Below are 23,540 nucleotides of genomic sequence, written 5' to 3'. Positions count from 1 at the left end.
CTTTTGCAAGTTACATTTAAACCTGTCTACAACAGCCACCTATGGAAAAAAGTAAAAGTGACCTTTGTAGACCGGTGACCTTGTAAGGCAAGTTCAGCTCTCAAACTTAGTTCATGACAAATTTATGAGCTGTGAACCAAGTAGAATTAGCATTATTATTAGAAGTATTCTCATTATTATTATTTTATATGTATTATTAGTATGGTATATGTATTTAGTTTAGTTATTTAGCAACAAGAAATTTAACAAAATTAATAAAATTACATCCACACAAGGATGATGTATCTTCACTCTAATCCGTTAAGTAATTTATATCATAACTAAGCCTTAAAAAAGTCACTGATCTTAGTTTGGTTTGTGCAGATCTCCAGCTCTATTTCAGTCGCAATGTCTGAAACTTCTGTCACTGATTTCAGAATGTTTGATTGTCCATGATGAATTGCAAACCCTCTCAGTTTATGTATGCATTCCTGTACTTCATGTAAAAGTGCACACAACTGACTTTTCGTCAGGGCAGATTGTATAATTAGGAATGAGAACATGTGTTCATACTTTAAATGATGGATTATGCTGTTGTTCAAGCTCACCATGATCAAAAGACAGTCCCCTTTTGTTTGTGACATTTGATGATTAAGATAAAAAGGTTTCATGGAGCTTTTGTTAGTAGAACCTGAAGAATATCATTAGTGCAGAGTACCTCTTTTTGAAGATTAAATGTATTTTTTTTCATCTGAGATAGCATAATTCAAAATATCAAAAATGACAATTAACAGTTTCATCCTATTAACAGCAGAAAACAAAGAAAATCAATTTAAAATAGGATTGCTTTGATCCTATCATGTAAGGATGAAAACAGCATTGCTTAATACCTTTGAGTGTCACTGGATTACATTATGTACAATAGAAATATGAAATGTTTAAACCTAAATTCATGTGTGTGTATATATATATATATATATATATATATATATATATATATATATATATATATATATATATCATCATCATCATCTTTATTTCCTTCCATGGAAGATTACATGATATAAGAATAAATCATCTGAATACAATCAATAAATATTTTAAAAAAAAAAAAATGTTCTATATTAGAATACAAATTCTTACACAATATCAATCAACAAAGTGTTCGTCAACTCATAAGTTGCAAGTTTCAGTACCTTATTTGCAGAAGATAGCTGCACACTGCATGACAAAGTATGCTGCATACAGGACGAATAGCTTGGAGTTTTCTTTGTCGATTACTCCTGATGGTAACCTTTTACCTAAAAGATATTGTAGTTGCAGCTCATCTTCTGCATTAAATAACGTAATGTGCTGGCTCAGGGGAAATTTATCAGGAAGGAAATCCCAGAAAGAATTTCGAAAGTTCGACATATAAGGACAACTAACACAACAATGAAGTATCAAGTCTGTATAAACATTCCCACATCTAATACACATATCAAGCTGTGTTTGTGGAACAGCAGCCCATAGTTTAGCTACATATGTAAATACCTTAGTGTGTTGTCTGGTTTTAGCCGACTGCCACACTGAGGCAGGTCGTAAGTATTCGTGTATCGAAGAGAATCTCTCAAAATCTGCTTGATTAGACATACAAACTCTCCAGAGGCTATTTTCAAGACCAACAATTTTTGACCTTACAACTTCTTTCCAATTATGTTTATCTGGAATTTCAGAATGATGTAAATAATCAGTTAGATACCTGAGCAAGTCAAACTTCTTTGAGGTATAATATAAATTTGAAATTAACCCGCAGCTTGACATGCATCTGCTCAGAATGAAGTGAAATAACGCAACGTTAAACACACGTTTAGTATGTACATTGTTAGGCATCAAACACAATCTGTGTAAAAACATCAATTTTCTTCTATCAATTTCGGACTGTGCTGATGTCCATCCTAGCATTCTCAGGGCAATGTCTGATCTTGTATGTATTGGAAAACCTTGTAAATGTTTGGCAAAATACCTCAGAGTTTTATCCAATAAAGCGAGGTCACTTTTTGAAATGTTACACCATAATTCACTTCCATAAAACATTGAAGGGAAAATTACCTTTTTAATTACATTTGCAGCAACCAAAGGATTTAAACCATTCGGTTTAATGCCAATACCAAACAGACCATGAAAAGATTTTTTCCCTTTCTTGCATGCATCGAGTATTGCGTCATGCGTCAGCTTTGAGTTAATCCGGTGACCCAGGTGTGTTGCCGAATCGGTAACCGGCAAACAGGATGGGCCAAGATACCATTTCATATTGATATAATTCTTGTATTGGGGTCTGAAAATGATAATGTATGACTTTGTAACACTAAGCTCAAATCGCCACTTATTACTGTAGTCGTATGCTATATCTAACAGCTTTTGTAGATTGCTAGGATATATAGCCAAAAGTGAAATATCATCAGCTAGGGTTGGATTTCCCACAGCTAAGGATCCAATCTTTGCTCCAAATCCTCTATTTTCTAACTGTAGCAGCAGGTCATTTATAAATATTGTGTACATCAAGGTTGACAAAACACCCCCTTGTCTCACTCCTTGGCCAATTGAGAACCAATCTGAAACTTGCCCATTTACAAGAACTTTACTCTGTAAACTTGTATACATGTTAAAAAATATCAAAAGGGATTTACCCGTAATTCCCAACGTGAATAATTTAAAAAGCAGTCCTTCGTGCCACACGGTATCAAATGCCTTTTTTGTATCAAGAAAAGCAGCAAAAACCCGTGAACCCATGTTTACATTATATTGTACTTATTGCAACAGCACAAAACTCGCTGTTGTGCAGCCTAAACCTTTTTGGTAACCATGTTGTTGTGAACTGGGTATACTAGAATTAGTATCTTTGAGCCAAGTTACCAAACGTTCATGAATAATTTTTTCAAAGGTTTTGTAGATAACAGGCAGTAAAGTAACAGGCCTGTAACTTTCGAGGGAGTTCTTTGATTTTCTGTTACCTTTGTACAGTGGTATTACTAACCCTTTTTTGCAATCTACAGGTATGTAAGATTGATCAATCATCCGAGTAAATAAAATTGTCATACACTCGATGAGGTAGTCGCTGCCATAGATCAAATGTTCATTGCAAATTTGATCATGGCCCGATGCTTTTGATTTCTTTAGACCTTTAATGATTTCTCTTACTTCGTTTAAACTGATACTGGTCTGTAAGGCCTCGATATGGCTTACTTCATCCTGTAGACCCCGATTTAATTCTCTCTCTATAAATTCATAAAAGTTTCCGTCAAAACTATGGTTTAAATTCGGCGTGTGAATGTCCTCATAGTATCTAGCAAAGCCATTTGTGATGGAATCATCATCACGGACACAAACTCCATCAGTTGATAGTTCCTGACAAAAATTTATATTGTTCCCTGTCTTAATGTTGATCATTTTCCAAAAGTGTCTTACATCGCATTCATGTGCTTTTTCAATTTCTTCATACACCTCCCCCATATATTTTTCCACAGCCAGTTTTTGAACGTTTCTAAAGTCTCTCTTCTTATCTTTATATTCTCTGTAAGAATTAAATTGACTACCCCTCGGTCTTCCCTCATTTATCCAAAGTTTATGTGCTTCTTTGAGTTCATTTGACCAGTATGGTTTGGCATGATAATTGAATTTAGACTTTGGAAGCGCGATGTCGCTTGACTGCTGTATTGCATTAACAATGTGCCGGTAAAAGCTATCAACATTGTCCGAAATAGTATCGATATCTAAAGTTTTCAGGCGAAGGTCCAGCTCAGATTGATAGTTTTTCAAGATATCAGCATTTAATTTATTCCAGGCTATGTTGTTTCTCTTCATAGACTGTCTGAAGTCTCTCCCACAGGTCACTGTACGAAGGGAAGTAAGGATAGGAAGGTGGTCAGATATCACGTGCTCTTCATGATCTGAAACAATGTGCACACTTCGTAATCTACCTATGCATTGATCCGACAGTACAAAATGATCAATCATCGTTCTTGCTGGGGTGAACGTATAACGGGAAACAGTACATATTATTAAATGTCCAGCACTCACTAGATTATTATATCGCAAGAACTCATGAAATACTCTATCTTTGTAATCTCTGAAAGTGTCTGGTTCAGCTACTGCATTGAAATCACCAGTAAAGTACACGTCCCCCAGCTGTGAGTACTGATCATAGAGATTTTGAATCAACTCAATTTGGGCTTTGTAACAATCTATGCCATATAATAGGGTCGGCATGTATACACAAAAAATATATACATTTTGCATATCGGGAAATTTGAATTCTATGCCAACAACTCTGTCACTATTAACTTCATCTATAAAGTTAGCATATCTCATGAGAGAAGTTTTGCAGAAGATTGCAACTCCTCCTTTACCACATTTTATTAACGTGCTATTAGAGGAAATATCCTCTGCCTTAGCAGTGCATTTATATTCAGAACAAATAGTATCGCAGAATGGAAGTAAGTGCTGTAATAGTTTATGTTCAGTTACGCAAGCTACGTCAACATTATATTTATCCAGCATTGCACTAAAGCTAAGAGCAGAGGACATAATTCCTCTAACATTCCAGGTCAGTATATTAAGATTCATATTAACTTGCAATATAGGCATATTAATACTTATGCATCGTGAAAGCAGGACTAAAATGACAAAGATGACAAAACACATTAACTTACGACAGAACATAATGGCAAATTTTTGAACAATTAACTGTCACCCTAGTCACGGAATATCGCATCCTGCACCTTCATTTGCCTCCTGATCGCGATTGCTAAACCTGTCTCGCCAAGATTGATTCCCATACCACCTTCTTACATAAACACCTTTTGGCCATGTTACATCATTTTCAACAGTGTTGCAGTCTGAATTATATACAGTCAGCTTGGCCGATTGACAATTGCGTCTACTGTGGATAAACTTTATGGATAATGGATCTATATCGTATTCTTTCAAGAATTTACCGAGGCCTTCAGCAGTAGATTTGACACCAATGCCACCCACATAAAAGCGCCTTGTTCTACGTCTAACTACACCTTCAAATACAACATTCTCATTATTGTCATCAACATCCTCATGTCCAACAATACTCTCTGAACCTATTTCTAAACCTGATTTACCAAGTGATCTAGGTCTTTCTACCTGACCCCCAATAACGGTAGGTATCTTGCTAGGAGGGGTTTTCAAGTCAATACCTTTCACATTACTGTTGCTAGTAATCGGATGCCTAACATTCTCTATCCTGGTCGAAGTCGAAGTTCCCTGTTCAGAAAGCCGTTCGGTGTGGGTTAACAGTTTATTTTGATTCCGAATGGTTGTGCGTACAATATTTGTCACATCAGGATGAACATTGGCTTTATAAACCTGTGGGATATTTCCATCGAAGGGGGCGATACATCTTCTATCGAAAGTCTGTGAAATTATATCCGAACTTTTTGAAACCAGAGTTTGCAGAACACTGACCCCACTCTTTTCCAAAGTTGGTTGGGCCATTAAGCCGGTTCGTGACTCCACTGCCGTTGTACCTGGTGTAGAGTTGTCAGCCTCAACCGACACGGGAGACAAACAGTTGGACACTGCAGTTCTGTTCTGAGATTCACTTGATAGGCAGCAGTGTGTATCGCAACCAGTTTTGTTAGAGTCGATCAAGACGGAAGATGAACAGTTAGACACATGAATCTTGTTCTGAGCAGCAACTGATGGAGAGCATTGATCACCACATCCATTGGGACTACATGATAGGTTACTTACAGCTGGACTATTCGTGCGAACGACATCCGCATAAGACATGGGTTTACTCAAAGATTTCATCAGCTTAACTCTAAGTTGCTCGGTGATGGTGTGGAGAGTTTCATTTTCTTTCATCAACACGCTTTGAGTAGTTTTCAGTGACTTAATCTCATTACGGAGCAATTCTATTGTTTGAGATTGTGCCTGTACCTTATTGTTTACATCAGCACGGAATGCATTAAGGTCATTCATAGTCACCAATGTGATTTGGGTTGTCTTCAGAGATATAATCTCTTCTCAGAGCGAAACAACAGTTTGTTGTAGATGACCGCAATCACTCTTGATTTCCGCTAGCAAGAGTCTTGCTGAATTAATCACTTGTTCTGCTTGCCCTGAGCTATGTTCATCGTCATGTTCACAATGTTCAGCTTGTACATTAGGGTTTGATTTCTTCTTGCTAAAAATAGAATCGATCTCGCAAGGATCCCCTTTTATAAATATAGCTAAAGAATAACAATCCCTTGCATATTTTATTAAACTACTTACACCATTTCTGTTCTTTCTAACAACCAAATATCCAGACGGACAGCCAGGAAAACCTCGTGCTCTACTAAATAAAACTGACCTATACCAGGTTACAATATCTTCACTGTCGTGTGAAACCTCTAGCAATTTCTCAATATACATGTCTCTGGGTAGATTATCTAGTTCCTGATCAAGTCTTCTAATATAGTCCTGATTGGGAACCTGAGATATGACATCTTGATATGTTGGGCTGTTACAACGGTGACTCGAATCTTGGGCATCTCTGTCAAAACATGTATTATCAACATTCTGTGTACTCGTGTACTGAGGTTGCGAGCATAGATCTGCCTTGTTTGCATTGTCAGGCTCATCACTCACCAAATCTGCATCATAAAAAGCATTTAAACCACAATTCCCATGTACAGTACAATCACCTTCATTTTCTGTTTCCAGTTCAGTATATTTCTTCCTGGAGCGAGTCTCATAAACAGAATTGTCTATGATTTGCACATAAGCACTGCAATGCCCATCTGAACAGTCCGCCATCTTGTTATTGTCCTCTTCTTGGTATTATTTCTTTGCTCTTGTTTTCCTGTTCCTTTATTCTATTTTAATTGGTGATGGTGGTGGCCGCACTCAGTAAAACTTTTAAAATTATACACCAAGCCGGTTTTACACAGTAAACAAATCAAGCAAATTGAGAAATTGAGCAAGTCATATATATACACACACACACCATGCCTTACTCATCAAACTAAAGAAGTTTAACTTGCATACTAGGAGTAGTCACTGCTGTAACACTCCAGTGACCATGGAAGGCAGGTGAAACTACTACTTGGTTAAGAAATACGTGGCCACCGACCACAAAAGACAGGGTGAAGAAACCACTTTTTGGTTAAGAAACACACGGACGTTGACTGTAGAAGACAGATCACCACTGATTACATGACATTTTTATAGGAAATTTGATTGGGGGGGTGGGAATTGAGAATGGCCATTGTGACCAGGTCACCGGAAAACTCGGATGACTATTAGGACAGGTGTGACTGTATATGTACATTGTATGACATCATGACCCATTATACACTAATACTGGATAGGAGTGCTACAGAACAGAATGTCCAGGGTCAAACTGTTATCTTTTTGATGGTGCAAGGTTCACAATGGGATGAACTTATCCAGCCCTCAGCTGATTACAATGCACTGTACATACTTAATTACAAGGCTGCAAAACAGTAATTTCTTTCTGACCCTCATTTAAGTCAGAGCTTATTTTGCCGTCACATCTGTCCAAATGGTTGATTTATTGTCAGGGAGTCAGATTTACACTTGAGAAAAATAAACTTGATTGATAGATGGGAAAAATAAAGACAAAACCAGTGTAAAATACAATTATATTTCAGAGTGGATTATATCACATAAATTGCCAACTTGCATTTGTCCACCTTCATGTCATAGACATTAAATCGATAGAAATCCATATTGCTTGACATTTTAAATCTATTTATATGATAAATCTACAAATTCAGTTATATATTACACACAGACTGACACTTAGGTGGCCTAGTGGTTTGAGCATCTGCCTCGAAAGCAGGAGGTTGTGGGTTTGAACCCTGGCCAAGTCATATCAAAGACTTACAAAAATGGTACTAACAGCTACCTCACTAGGCACTCAGCGTTAAAAGGTTAGTGTTAGGACTGGTTGGCCTGGTGTCAGGATAATGTGACTGGGTGGGACATCATGCTACATGTCTGCGGCATGATGCTCCAGTGATAGACATCATAGTGATATGACTGAAAAATTGCCAAAGCCATGTTAACAATCCTAATCACACACACATATATTATACACCAGTACAAAAATAGTAGCCCAATATGATCAGATTCACAGTGTCCTGTAATGTATTAATTCAACACATTTTACAAACAAACAGTGAAAGTCAAGTCCACACTTTTGTGATTCACAGTATCCTATCAATGTCACTAGTTAAGGTCATCTGGTACAAAGCCCAGGAATTTATTCTCATTGTCTGAGTTACCAAATATAGTTCAGAAATCACTGTAGTCTAGTTATAATAAATATCATCCAACTCTGATTCCTTTTCTTTACTGTCCTGTGCAGGTGCTTATGTTCAGTCGTTCAAATAACGATCCACTGTTACTTGGCACTTAACAGGTATCAAATTTGTGGCTGTATTGGGGTTTTTGTGTGGGAAAACAAAGAGGATGCTGACTTTACAAGCTAATGGGTTACAGTCAAATGTATACATGAAGTGGTAGAACTCCGCTTGGCACTGAACAGGCACAGCTCAGTCAAAAAGGTTGTCAGCTTCACAACAGAGTGTTACCTTTACAAGCTAAGGGCTTATTGGCCCACATGCACTGACAGATAATCAGGGAAATGTCACTTAGGAATAACATCTCATATTAAAAAGGAAAAGGAAAATGTAATTTAGTAGCAGCAATTACTCATCTAATGCAGCTATTGTGTAGCTTTTTGTTTTTTCTGTGTGCAGAAAAACCAACATCTGTTTGATGCTTACAGAGTGAAGAATTACCAGTATGATGCTATCCCCACTCATGCACCTGGCTTAGGGCATGTATACAGCTGTCATCTTTTTTAATGATGCCATGCTTTATGGACATTAAGTCTAGAGTATCACCAGACGAAATGTGCTTTTAGTTACTGTTTACTGCATTTATTCTGTTATTTAAATTATGCCCTTAAAATTTTTCCAATTTGGAATAAAGTTCTTTAAGGAACATACAGATTGTCTTGGGTTCTACCTTTAGGGGGTTCAGATCATCTTCACTAGCCAAGGTTCCAATAACCCTATCTACACCTTGGCATAATGACCAGACATTTCTGTGCTTTGGTTCTGTGAATTTCATTGGATGAGTCTGCAAGCCACCGTATCCAGTCAAAGTTAAATTGTTCAAATTTGAAACACTGTTTCTATGTGATTGATACAAGGGGTGCACACAATTTTGAATGGACTGATACATAAACAATTTTTGAGTTCTGGTCCGTGTTTGCACAAATACCTTTCACTCAGATACACCTGTAATGGCTTCCCTCTGGTACATAGTCATACTTTTGATGTTAAACTTACAAAGTAGTCTTTCTAGGCCAATTGCCACCACTGTTTTGGGCTGATTTACAATGCATCATGTTATTGGATTGTTGGCATTACATACTAAGGGAGGCAACACATAAAATCCAATAGATGTCGCTATGACAAAGGACAGATATAGCTGTTCAATCTGCCATGGTGTAGACTGGGTTATTGGAACCTTGGCTAGCGAAGATGGGTTTGGATACACCATCCTACTTTTCAGTATATCACTTGGGTACAGTTAAGTCCTTGTTTTAAATAGTAACAGCACAACTTGCCTAACATTAAAGGTGGCTAGAGGCTAGTGTATTCCTTAGAATGAAAAGAATCTTTTTGTCATTGTTTCCTTCTACGTATATTAAAGATGTTGACACTCTTGCAGGATGAGAGAAGATGAAATAAATGTGTATTTCCTGTGTATCCAAATTTTAATTTTTCCTTGGTAAAGTTTGCAAGTGAGAAAAACAAAAAGAAAAAGAACAGGTAAAAAGGGCTTTAATTTGTTTGCCTTGTGCATGTTCAGGGGTATACTTAGTACACATTGCAGGTGACTGTACACATAACATTTAAATATGAGTTCATTATTTCTATTTAAAAAAATCAAAATAATGTCAGGACTGTCTGTTGGATAGTATGGCCACAAGAAGAGCTCATGGGACACTCAACCAGACTGCATCTGTTGCTCAAAGTACAACATGGAAAAATCATGCATGTTGCAAATTATGGTCTTTGGAAACCTGAAATCAAACTGATTCCAGCCATACCAATGGATGGCAGAGGAAACAAAAAGTTCCTTTCCCATCATCATTTGGATTTTCAAGTTTTTCACTCACAGAGCCCCCTCCCCAAGGGGAAGGTATAAATAATTAAAAGTCTGTGAGAGGCTTACCTTTACAGCTCGGAAGAGCACTCCAAATGGGAATTAGGAACTTGCTTGTGCAGTGCTCTACCTCCCTAATGGGAAACAAGCTTGTATGGTGCTCCACCTTCATGATGGAGGGAGCAACACACTTGTACAATGCTCCACCTCCCTAACAGAAAGGAGCAAAATGCTTGTGCAAGTGCTCCACCTCTCTAATAGGAGGGAGCAACTCCCTACTCCTTTCAGGTGGAGATCAACCCATTCAATGTTGAGTCCATCCTCTGGAGGGCCCTCACATGCCACTGAAGATGTTGGTCCCAAAAGAAGGCAAAACAAGTTGAAACAAAAAGGAAATATCTATTATTTAATTATTAACTGTATGGGAAAATGTGTCATTTGTAGTTTGAATTCATTGTTGCATATATCACAGTGTTATCCTTCCATGCTTGACAAGTTAGTTATAAAAATGATTTTTTTTTCTTTCAGAAAACTGTACTTTTAAATTTCACCTAATAATAGTTTTTTTTTAATGCAACCCAACTGTTTTAAAACTATTTAATCAAATAGACATCATACCATGAAAATACATAGCACTGAATTAGTGGGCATTTCTGATCAGATCTCTTGGTAAAGGTTTACATGATCAGGTCTGAAATAAGTGTTGGAAGATGATAAAAGCTAGTTGTTATTGCTAGTATTTTTCTTTGTTTAATATGGGTCATGGCTATACTTGTTTACTTCTAAAGGTGTGATGTGCTGACATAATGCCACATAATATAGTTAACATGGTGTTATGGACTAATGTAATATTAGTACAGACCCCAGGGGCTATGGTTCATTTATAAGGTTGTCCATGAGATCAACTTTCTCATGAAAAGACTTCTTATGTAACAGGGCGAATCTGATATCTAATGTGGCCACCAATAGCTGCCGTCTTAAAAATCGTGTTATCATTACTTCTCCATGAATGGATTTAGGGGCTTTTTGTTCTTAAAGTAGAAATGATTTTTGCATTGAATGTGTTATAGCTAGGAAAAGGTTGATGAAAATTGGTTCTATTGTACATGACAAAACATTACACTGCAAGATGGTATACTATGTCGACAAATATTTCTTTTAACTACATTATTTACCTGCAGAAGGCACATTTGTAAAAATAGAATCTTAATGACTATCACTTTATTTTACAGAAAGTTTGTTAACTACTGCAGAGTTTCTTTGTCATTGTATATCCTACGAAAGCATCTATGTCCAGGCAGGGGGCCCAGAGTGGCCAACTGGTCTAAAGCGCTATCCGTTACGGATCACTGCCATCTCACCTCTGTCTGCGTGGGTTCGAGTCTCATATTCGGCCAGTGTGGGTATGTGAGAAAGCTTGCCAGTAGCTTCTTGTGGGTCAGTGGTTCTTTCCAGGGTTTTCCCAGGTTCTTCCTCCACCATTAATACTGGCCTCCATGTATAGCCTATCGTGTGCTGAAAAATGGCATTAAACCCCACAACAACAACAACAACAACATGTCCAGGCAGTACATCTAGTTACATTATTAAACTTTTTTCATCAGGTACTTATATGTATGAACCAGTATCATGATGATCTTAAGGAGGTTTCACCTAAATTGTTAGGGATATTCACCTAAATTGTTAGGGATATTCACCTAAATTGTTAGGGATATTCACCTAAATTGTTAGGGATATTTACCAAAGACATGTTTTACAAACTGAATTGTATAATAATAATAACAGATAAAAGATGTTTGGCAAGTGAAACAATAACAAGATGAGCAAGGTATGGCATGTCCATTGCCAAATGCCTCACATATAAACAGCTATCAGCTGTGAGCCTATGTGCAGATTGGGGGATATGTTTAAGCTTGTTTCAGCTATTGGATGTTTACATATTTAGAAACAAGAAACCTTGATACATGTTGCAATTTAACACTTATATCTTGATTTCTTAAATCTCCTGTTCATATGTTAATGTTACCAAATTCCAGCTTGTCTACTATTTTCTAGTATTGTGCATGTGTGTGAGTGTGTGTTATGTATTATATATAATTTCAGGTGTTTAATTCGGGACAGTGATATTGTTACCCTGGATGATGCAAATGATAAAAGATATGAGGTAAAATATTTTATATAGCCAAAGTTAACCATACATTTATTTCTGGTTCTGTCTAACAGGTGTCAAGACATTGGTGTACATCTTTGAGCAGTAGCAGTAACAAACAATTACAACATTGCCAGTTTTAATATTTTGAGCCGTAACATTGTATGATAACTCATTTCTTCTCATTATATCTCAAATTGTACCAAGGCAGACCTGCCACATAATCTGATACCACTAAAAGACACTAGGCATGAATAGAATGTAGAATAAGTATCCATATAGTTAAGAATTTGTTTTGAAATCTAGACATATAATGTTGTAAGGTATTAGCAGTAGAAGTTAGAAACATGGGGATTCAGAAATTCATTAACATGACAATAAAACCAATGAAGGTTCAACAGCAAAAGAAAGGATGTATTCTTTGTTTAAGACTTTCATATACTGTGATAGTTAGAATCTGATGCTTTCTGAATTGTACACCATCATCAATCTTGTAAAGTAATTCCATACAGTTTTGGTTAGAATTATTTAATCCCTTTATACATTGCAAATTTGAAACCATACCTTTTTCTGTCCACACCGACTTTGCAGCTTGGAAAAATGTCATCAGCAGTGAATGTGATATTAAGTTCAGGCCAGTTTGTTATACATTGAATAATGAAACGTCAGGAGATTAAGGAATCAAATAATCACCATTTATAATTCATTTTATTCTTTTATTTTTGACTACATACTTTGATGTTTTCTTTGTTTGAATCAAGAAGAGAAGTTTACATTTCACACAGCTTGGAAAAGTTACAGATGTTGGATATAGATACATTAAACTACAACGTGCAGAGAGGTCACTGATCATTTCATTCTTTTATTGCTTTTATAACCATTGTATTTAGATTTTTATTTGACTCGAGAAGTTCAGATTTGAAAAAATACTGATGTACAATATAGACACTTCAAACTAGGAATACATTTTTTGCTGAGAATATGTTTTATAAAATACCAAATGAAAAACTTAACTATTTGTTGTCTCAGATCAAACTGACCTGACTATTTTTTTACTTGTATATAACAGTGAATAATGAAATGAGAGATCAAAAAATAAAGAAATAATCACTGTTTATTATCATACAGAAAGGCCTTTAATTGTTGAAATTGCATTCCTTCTGTTGATCTACTCTCATTCATCAATTCACCCTTATTTGTCTTCTTTATTGGTGAGAAAATACAATGATTGATGCATAAACTCTCTTATTGTCATTACAATATCTACTGATGTTTGTTGACAAAGGTCTTTACAGAGCATATATGTAAATATTATTGTTAATTAGTTCTCTTTATCAAGTTCATCTCCATAATGAAACACCATGTGAATTTTAAAATGAGTTTGGAAGCCCTTTAATGTTTTCTTATCAAACAAAAATTATATCTCAGTACTTGCTAAAGTGAAGACCACAGACCATAGGTCAACTAGTCTTATTGTTTCATTATAGTCATACAAACATAAAATATAAAAGCTTTGTTATTTTCTGTTGTAAATTTGACTCCGTTAAATCAATTTATTAATATACTATTGTTAAAGTGCTTGTACTGTTTTGACATGGACATAATTAACATTTAATTGCAAATCTATTCTGTGATACACCAATCTATTGTTATCTTTATTAGCAAATATGAATAACAAGTGATGTGTATGATCGCTTGTCCTTACAACATCTGCTGTATGGACAGTGGCCTTGATAGCACATTGACATATTTTAATATCCCTACAGATAGCCTCATTTCCATATTGGTAGCCTCACTGATTTGACCTCTTCTGTCGAATCTTGCCCTCTGTTTGGTTTCATCTAGAATAACCTGCCCAAAGCACTAAGCATATTTAATTAGCTTGTAAATAACACAGAATAGCCATGTGGTTGTTGTGACAATGTATATATTTATTAAAACAAGAATGATTTAGAGGTGATAATTGAAATATAGTAATGTCCTAGTACATGAGGAAGATCACAATCATCAAGTAACTGAAAATACAAGTTACAATTGAGCTGTAACCTCTTTTCTCTCTTTCCAAAAGCTATAAATAAAAACTGCCCTGTATAAATACGGTCTTGCACACTGACACAACATTGTTTACTCTTTCTCTTTGTCTCTCTCTCTCTCTCTCTCTCTCTCTCTCTCTCTCAGAATACAAGTTGCACTTAACTTCTTGACATGGGCTTATGTTTTTGCACACATATTACTGGTAACTAAAACATGTTCAGACCATCTTAATCATTTTGCCAACATTACACACCAGAACAGCTACAGTATGTATGATCTAGATGCAGATGAGCTTTCACACTTAGACATTATCGTTTCAGCCATCTCTATCTCTCTCTCTCACTAATAACAAGAAAAGTCTTTTAGAATACTTTTATTTTTTTTTGTAATTGGATTCTTGAGATGAGAGGAGAATGAGACAAAATCAAATCCATTTATTTTGTATATTTGTACCAAAGTAGTAGCTATTTATCTTGGCTGATTTTCTTTTCTTGCCAACTCTTTATACTTCAAACACTTTGACTTCAAATGGCTGTGAAATAAATTTGCTGCAAAAAAAACACAAATTACAAATATTCTGCATGCTTCTCTTGTAGAATGATGAGATCATAATTGGGATTTTTTTTTGTCTGTAGCATACAGAGTTTAGCTCTTACAGCTACTATGCTGGTCAGGAGCTGATTGGGAGTAGCCCAGCTGACTACTACAATGCCAAGTGGCTGGATACAACACCACTACACAACCCAGAAACATTGAAGATCAAAATGTTCTATGATGCCAATCCTGTCACCGTAGAGAAGGTAGGACATAATGCTTATTATGATGAAAAATTTATTTCATTTGTAGTTGTCATAGAGACATCAAATTGTAGTAAAAGATTAGTTGAGTTTCCTTTACTAAATTTGGTATTATTACTGTGTATTGATGAATCAACTTTTGTGTATTTATGTTGGAATACAACATAAATTCAATTACTTTGCTTCTTGTAATGTTTTTTTAATTATTATTAAGCCTTAAGTCAAAAAACAAAATGAGTATATAATAAAAAGGTTACTGAACTTGTTATTTGTAACTAATACTGCACTCCCAGATCGTGTAGTATAGCCAGAAACACTTGTTCTTATTTTCCCATACAAATGCAGTAAGCTTTTGATCTTGATATTTATTGTCATTGATAAAGCCTATATTAAAATATTATCTATGCAAATTTTGATTGAAAATATTTTTGTATTTATATTATGAAAATGTATAATGTCAAGATGTTTTTGTATGCTATTTCTGATAATACTAAAATTCAATGTATACAGATTTCTACAGAAGAAACATATCAAAGTTTGTTCTGAAAAAACAAAACAACTTATTACATATCTTAAGCTTACTGTGTCCACTCTTGAGTAGATTTCCAACCTCCCTAGCTAGATCCAAAAGTTTTCTTTAAATTTGTCGTATTAAATCATACAACCCAGGTAATATTTAATAACAGTATTTTTTCCGTAGGTGCTACATGTGTTATACACTGTTTACTTGTTTTAATTACATGTCCATCACAAGGCAGGGATATAATATTTTGCATTGTTCATCTGTCCTTTAACATTTGCTAACCCAGCACATCCTTTGTAATGGCTGAAGAGATTTTCCTGAAACTGTTTATATTATGTATAGACTGTGTGTCCCTTACCACAGTCATGCCTTCTGCTTCAAGGTCAAAGTCATAGTGTAATTATGTGACTTGTATGTTTGTCCAGAGTTTGCACCAGTGTAGATATTTTGATGAAACTGTAACCAATTATATATCAGATTTATACGATATATCATGTCCCATAGACATGTCCAGCACCTCAGGGTGAGGATCACAGTGAGGGAGAATGTAACTCTGATTTGTAGCTTTGTTTTGATATGTTTTGTCGAAGAACATAAAAATTAAAGACTCTTTTCTGTATATAAATGTAAAAGAATGAATAAATAGAAGGAACATAAGAAGATAAAATCAAGTAACAATTATCCATGTGTGGCATGCCTATATTTAGATGTCAGTATTTGCAGATTCAGTGCGGCTTTCACAGTTAGTGTCATAGAATTCCAGGGCATGGCACCATAGTACTGAAAACTTCATTTCAATAATTCTGTGCATGTTTTTAGGATTTGAATGTTATTTTGAGCCTTAGAGTGTAAGTGGTATTTTTTGTTTTCACACACTCAGAAAAGAATGGAGATAACCATGTACCATTCCTTGAATGCATATTTAGCTGAAATGAGATTAATCTAGCTCTTTGTATATTAGAACTGCTTAAGAAAATTCCTCTGAAAATGAAATTTCAGCTCTAGGTTCATTAACTCTACTGGTTATTGAACAGAAGAGTATGTGGGATGGCCTGTTGTTCATTATGAATCCTTCTGTTAGCATAAATTTGTTATCGATGGTCTTTTAAAACTATTGGAAAATTGCCATGAAACTTTACACATATATTCATCCTAAGGTGTTGTTGGTCCAAAATGAAAATTGTGTCACTCAGACATAGATTATGGCTGCCACAGTGGCCATCTTGAAACAGATGATCACTCAAAACTTCTTACAATGTCTAGCTGGTGATAAATAGCAGTGGTGTTTATCAGAATTCAAATATGGCATGGCCATCATTACTTCCAGCTTAAAATTCTTGTATTTGTTATTGTTCCTGAACAGAAATTCATATAAACAGGTTTATTTTTCAACAGATTTTTTTATGGTGTCTAATTGATTCTAAAAGATGATAATGCCACAGTGGTGAATATCTTGAAAACCTTGTTATCACTATTCCTTCTAAATGGATGGTCAAATCAACATGGCATTTTCAGCAAAAGACTTCTTATGATATCTAACTAGTCCTAAAAAGGAAATGGTGCCAATCTTACATTAGATATGGCAAGTATTTTGGCCATCCTGACAAACTTTTTATTGTTTTTCCTCCTTAATGGATTTCTTATGATGTCTGCTTAGTCCTAAAGAAAAAGCAAATCTGACATCCAGTATGACAACATTCATGGCCATCTTGAAAGGCATTTATATCTGAAGAATATCAGAGAAGATTTCAGCAGTCGAAAAGAAGCCATGGTCTTACCTTGTATTCCAAGAAAATTCTTTCTGCTAAATGGAGTGTCAGTCAAACAGCTTTGTGACTATATTAAGGCATCACCTCATTACAGTCAACTTTTAATTTTTATTTTGAAGATTGAAACTACAAGTGTGGAGGTGCATTGGTTATGCCGTGGGTTCACTGCATCAGGAGAGGGCTCTGACAAGCTGGAGGCTCCACCTAGGCTGGTCAAGGGAGATGACTTAAAAAGGTTAAAAATGTGTTTTAATCTTTGTCAGATTAGTATTGCAGTTTGTCATTGAGAAAAAGTGAAAGAGCTAGTAAATTGTAGGTCAGTATTAGAAACTGAGTATCTCAGTGACAGACACCCACAGCTGCGGAAATTGAAGTCATTTACATTATCATTCATTTCATTTCTGTTTTAATTTTCAAGCAGAAGCTTTGTTTTTCTAAATGTTGGCTATTTGATATGTCCTGATAGATTCTACAAAGTAAACAATAATACATTATTCAAGAACTGTTTGGACATGGTCACCACTATTAGACTTGAAGATCTCTAAACAAAATGTAATTTCTTTTTTGGACATGATATTGGCAAGTACATGTTTCAAATACAAACTAGTCACTGGTACATCAGAGCCTTGTCATCAACATTCTTTCAAGCCAGAATCTTTATTTATTTTTGTAAAACTATTAATAAGAAATATGCATTTTTTAATTCAAACTTTTTTTTATTGAGATTGTTGGAACTTTAGAGACTGTTATAGTATCAAGATATCAGATGAGGAAAATTTCATGCATATTGATGGGGTGGTCTTGGTTGGTCAGGTTGGTTGAGCTTGTCAATATTCTAGTGTCTGCAATATTTTTGATAATTTGTTTATCACAGTTGCTAAATAGTCATTAATCAGGATGACTATAAGCAAGATTAGTACATATTTATGATGTAATTGTGTTTCTGATTGTGTTGTATTTAGTTGTAGGGTGTGATTGACCTTTGTCCATAACTGAAGGTAGGAGTTGGGCTTACCTGACTAATGTCTTTTTTTTGTGCTTGTAAACAACATATTGCAAAACCTAAATTTTTCTATGATTAGATTATATATTAAGATAATTATCCGTTATAGGTAAACAGGCTTATTTGGTTTTGAGTTCTAGATACAGCCTTGAATCTGACCTGAAGATTCCAGAAATTAATTTTGTTTACATTTTGATGGAAATTTCTTTTACGGTGACCCTCATCCTAGTCCACTAATCGTGTCTTAAGTTTTTATATTAGGTTGTTTATATTAGAATTACTCATTTCTATCATCAGTCTTCAAAAGAATCAATTTAGTTGAGATTTAGTTTTAATCTGAGGGGTTTTATTTATTTAAAATTATTCACTGGAATTACAAAGTGCTCAAAAATGCTTTGAGACTAATTCACTATTTTGTGATTATTTTGAATTCATTTAGATGCATTTTGGATTATATAATTGTGATACATCAAGACTTTTAGCACATCAGAACTATTCCAGACTAGTGATATATCAGCACAGTCAAGATTGTGATTCATTTGGAACGCTGCTGGAATTCATTTGGAACAATCTACACTCTTGGACTGATGATAAAACTTTTAGGACTGTTTATGATTAAATTACCACACTGTACATTCTTATTTAATTTTCTCTTTGTATTATAAGAAAATGAATTATTTGTTTAATTTTACAAAATTTGCTGGTTTTTGCTTGTTTGTTACTTACTTTAAGACCGTAAGAGTCATAACAGATTGACTGAGCTTGGTACCATTTTAGAGACTGAATTTCAGTTGGATTTTTCTCAGACTGGATAAATAAGTTTATATAATTATTTTATTAGACACATTCTGTAATAAGTGACATCTGAGTACATCAATGAGGTGGCCTTGCAGCTAATTGGCTAACCTTGTTACTTCTCAGGAGAATATACTTCTCATCCGATTCTGATTGTAAATTGGCTCATATCATCAAGATCTTACTGAGTTTGATTAATAGCAAGAGCTGTACATGTTAAATGTGCTTTTATCTGTATTCATTCTCAAGGACCTTAATTCTTACTGATTGTGTTGCAGGTATGTACAGGCCCATGGAAAGATAAAATATACTTATGCAGAAGTTTATTTCAAAGAATGTATTGTCAGTTCTGGACAAAATGCCTTAGATTTAGAAAAATTGATGTTATGATTCCTGAGTGGTATGTACTTGGGATGGCATCTATATTCTTGTGCCCAGTGGGTATCAGTCATACATTGGCTAGTCAGACTAATCTGCACTTCCACACTTGCCAGTTAGACTAATACATCCTTCCACACTAGCCATTCAGGCTAATAAATCCTTTCACACTAGCCATTCAGACTGATCAGTCCTTCCACATGAGCCAGTCAGACTAATCTGCACTTCCATGTTTGCCATTCATACTGATCAGTCCCTCCACACTAGCCAATTAGACTGATAAATCCTCCCACACTAGCCATTGAGACTGATGAGTCCTTCCACATGAGCCAGTCAGACTAATACATTCATCCACACTAGCCAATTAGACTAATAGATCCTTCCTCGCCACTCCGTTGGCCTAGTGGTTTTAGTGTCTGCCTTGGATGCAGGAGGTTGCAGGTTCAACCATGGCCGAGTCATACCAGAGACTTAGAAAAATGGTACTAACAGCTGTCTCGCTAGGCACTCAGCATTCAGAGGTTAGTGTTAGGACTGGTTGGCCTGGTGTCAGGATAATGTGACTGGGTTGGACATAATGCTACATGTCTGCGGCATGATGCCTTATGTAAGATAGCAGTATAAACTGCCACACTGCAGACACTGTAGTGATTTGACTGAAAAATTGTTAAAGCTACATTAAAAATCCAAATCACACACACACAATACATCCTTCCACACTAGCCAGTCGGACTGATCAGTTCTTCCACACTAGCTAATTAGACTAATACATCCTTCCACACTAGCCATTCAGACTGATCAGTCCTTCCCGATTAGCTAGTTGACTAATCCAACCTTCCAGAAAGAAGGTACTGCCTGTTAGGATGTGGAGGCATTATCTCTGTCTGCTTTGATGTCCCTGACTGGTTTCATTATCTTTGTAACTCATCAGAAGATATTGGTCATGTTGATTCATTTTTTCAACTGATCACCGTGTCTTTAAGTGCAAAATTATTGGTTGACATCATGTTCGAAAAGTGACACTGGCAGATACCTGATGTCATGATGTTTTATGTATTTCACTCAGCCGCTCTCAAGTGTCATAGATCATCATCCAGTGTCTCACCAATTGTACGCTGATGACATCCAAATATACAAATCTAGCCACCCAACTGAAGTTGATGCTACCATCCAAGGTGTAGAGAGGTGCATTTCTGATGTGAAATCATGGATGACATGTAACAAGCTGCAGATGAATGATGATAAAACTGAGGCCATACTGATCACAACACAAAGACTTTCTCATTCACATCCTTTACCTCAAACAATAAATATGAGCAACACCAACATTAAATTCACACAATCAGTATGAAACCTAGGTGTTACTCTGCACAGTACTCTCACATTGCACCAACATGTCATGAACATATGCAAGGCTGCATATCTTGAGCTCAGATGCATCAGCTCCATTCGCAAATATCTTTCAGTTGATGCCACTAAAACACTTGTGTGTTCATTAGTCCATATTGTAACTCAATTCTGTCTTGTTCATCTCAATATCTACTCCAGAAACTTCACAAAGTTCAAAACACAGCTGTTCGGCTCATACTTAGAGTACCACAATCAGAGCACACCTTCCCGCTGCTTTGTACCCTACACTGGATATCTGTTCGATCCAGAATCAAACACAAAATTTGTTCTCTGTGCTATGTTTCACTGATGGACTCCACTCCAACATACCTATCTGACCTCACCCATGTGTACACACCAGCAAGATACTTACGCTTCTCTTCTGACAATCGTATACTCATTATTCCCACTATGAAAACAAAGTCATATGGACAGCGTTCTTTTGCATACCAGGGCCCAGCAACGTGGAATGAATTGCCCACTGAACTTGCACACAAAGACAGTGATCCCATTCAAGAGTGCTCTCAAAACTCACTTATTTCGACTGCAAGAACAAACTTAAAGACCTAATAACGTTTCCTACCTTAAATATTTTCAGCATGTTTTTTTTAATGTTTTCTAATTTCAAGGTGTTTATTTTTGTAATCATATCATTATATATGTTTTTAATGTTACAGATGTTGTCTAATGTTGTAAAGTGCTTAGAGCTTCTAAAGATTAGGTGCTATACAAAGTCCTCATTATTATTATTATTATTAATTTTATGTATTTCATCATTAATTGGAGTGCATCAAAATGTGTATAGACAGTGGCATGCTTTGTCTTAATCACACATTTTATTGAATTTCTATGATTTTTATATATATTGCATTGGTAGAATCTTGATGTAGTGATTACTTTTGTGTGCATATCCATCCATCTCTTGATGTAGTGATTACTTTTGTGTGCATATCCATCCATCTCTTGATGTAGTGATTACTTTTGTGTGCATATCCATCCATCTCTTGATGTAGTGATTACTTTTGTGTGCATATCCATCCATCTCTTGATGTAGTGATTACTTTTGTGTGCATATCCATCCATCTCTTGATGTAGTGATTACTTTTGTGTGCATATCCATCCATCTCTTCATATCTTAGATGAAACCCAGTGTTAAAGTTTTTTGCTTTTTATTTTGAATACATTTGCTGATCACATCAACATTAAGAAAATATGCTTATCACCTCCTGAATGCAGCCATTACTGAAAGAAGAAGCTTCATCTCTTCTGTCTTTATATCACATTGGCAATGGGAAGAAACTTTTACCACCTGCCATGTTTGGGTTTTGAAACTTGGCACAGCCAACATGGAAATGTATGTCATTACCTTTCCATGGATCAGTGGTTCTTCCTGGGATTTACCAGGGTTTTTCTTCCACCAAATATACTGACTGCCACATATAACTTATCATGGGCTGAAAAATGGCATTAAGCCCACAAAATCACATTGTTATTCATTACGTCTGCTTGACCACTACTAGGTGGTGCCAGTTTTAAGCTTTGTATTATGTACGACTGAGATAGCTCTACCTCCCAAAAATCATTTCAAAATTCTTCACAGATTCAAATTATCCATATAGAAAGTCTCTATTTTTTCATAAAGTAAGGTTGTTAATACATGTCAAAACATTATTTTTTTTTAATCAGTATTTGTGTGAATTTTTTACACTGATCCTTTGCTTCAACATGGTATTGTTGATACATCTGTTATTTATGTGCACTGCATACATATTTTCATTTATCTTATTAACGAGTGTTATTATTGTGAAGTTTGGGTACACTTTGGAATGTTTATTTCCTATTTTTCTCTTTTTTTTTCATTGCAATGCAGCAAATGTGGATAGTTCAAAGCAAGCAATAACACTCATTAGATGGACCTCACATATTTTGTGCAAGTGACATTTTTAGCCTTCACCCTAAGACGGTATCAATTGCAAGTATAGAGGGATTGTCATTATGGTCCTTCCACCCCACCTCTTCATCCAAAGTTAGGCATGGTGTCAGCAGTGATGATGACATCAGCAACTTTGGAGTTCAGAGGGACATTTATTTCAGTTTATCCATTAGAGCAATACTGAAACACATTTAAAGACAATGCTAAAGCATCTTCTCTGCTGTAGGGGATGTTTTACGTGGACATGGATGTGTACCTTGATGAGGATGACACATAGTGAGTGTTGGAATACCCTTAATGTTTTAACAAACTCAGATTCAGCTATGGTATGGTCTGAGTTCAGTTTCAAGGCATCTGTCAAAATACACTATATGTTGCTGACTTCTTACTTTCTCTCATCATCAGCTGCAAAACTGGATGTATAAGTAGAACTCATTGATAGACCTAGATGTAAAGCATCCTTCCTTTTGCCTGCTGCCACTTAACAGCAAATATGAAGGAAATTTCAGACCATCTGTTAGAAAAATCTATGAGTTGGCGAATTCTAAATTGTTTTTCTTAAAAAGTCAGCTACCGGCAACTTTTTCA

At 35.6% G+C, this 23,540-nt stretch overlaps 1 protein-coding gene across 1 annotated transcript in view; it reads left to right on the top strand.

Moving 5' to 3' along the window:
- Window positions 1–23,540, top strand: part of LOC149802844 ((E3-independent) E2 ubiquitin-conjugating enzyme UBE2O-like) — a 100,828-nt gene that overhangs the window by 11,724 nt on the left and 65,564 nt on the right. The window contains exons 4-6 of the mRNA XM_089952299.1: window positions 12,286–12,346; window positions 15,001–15,165; window positions 17,574–17,689. Coding sequence (XP_089808425.1) covers window positions 12,286–12,346; window positions 15,001–15,165; window positions 17,574–17,689 — 342 coding nt within the window. The remainder of the gene's footprint in view (window positions 1–12,285; window positions 12,347–15,000; window positions 15,166–17,573; window positions 17,690–23,540) is intronic.

The sequence above is a fragment of the Sinohyriopsis cumingii genome, chromosome 3, assembly GCF_028554795.1.
Source record: "Sinohyriopsis cumingii isolate HCF-2022 chromosome 3, ASM2855479v2, whole genome shotgun sequence".
NCBI lineage: Eukaryota > Metazoa > Mollusca > Bivalvia > Unionida > Unionidae > Sinohyriopsis > Sinohyriopsis cumingii.
This window is presented reverse-complemented; position numbering and strand designations above follow the sequence as displayed.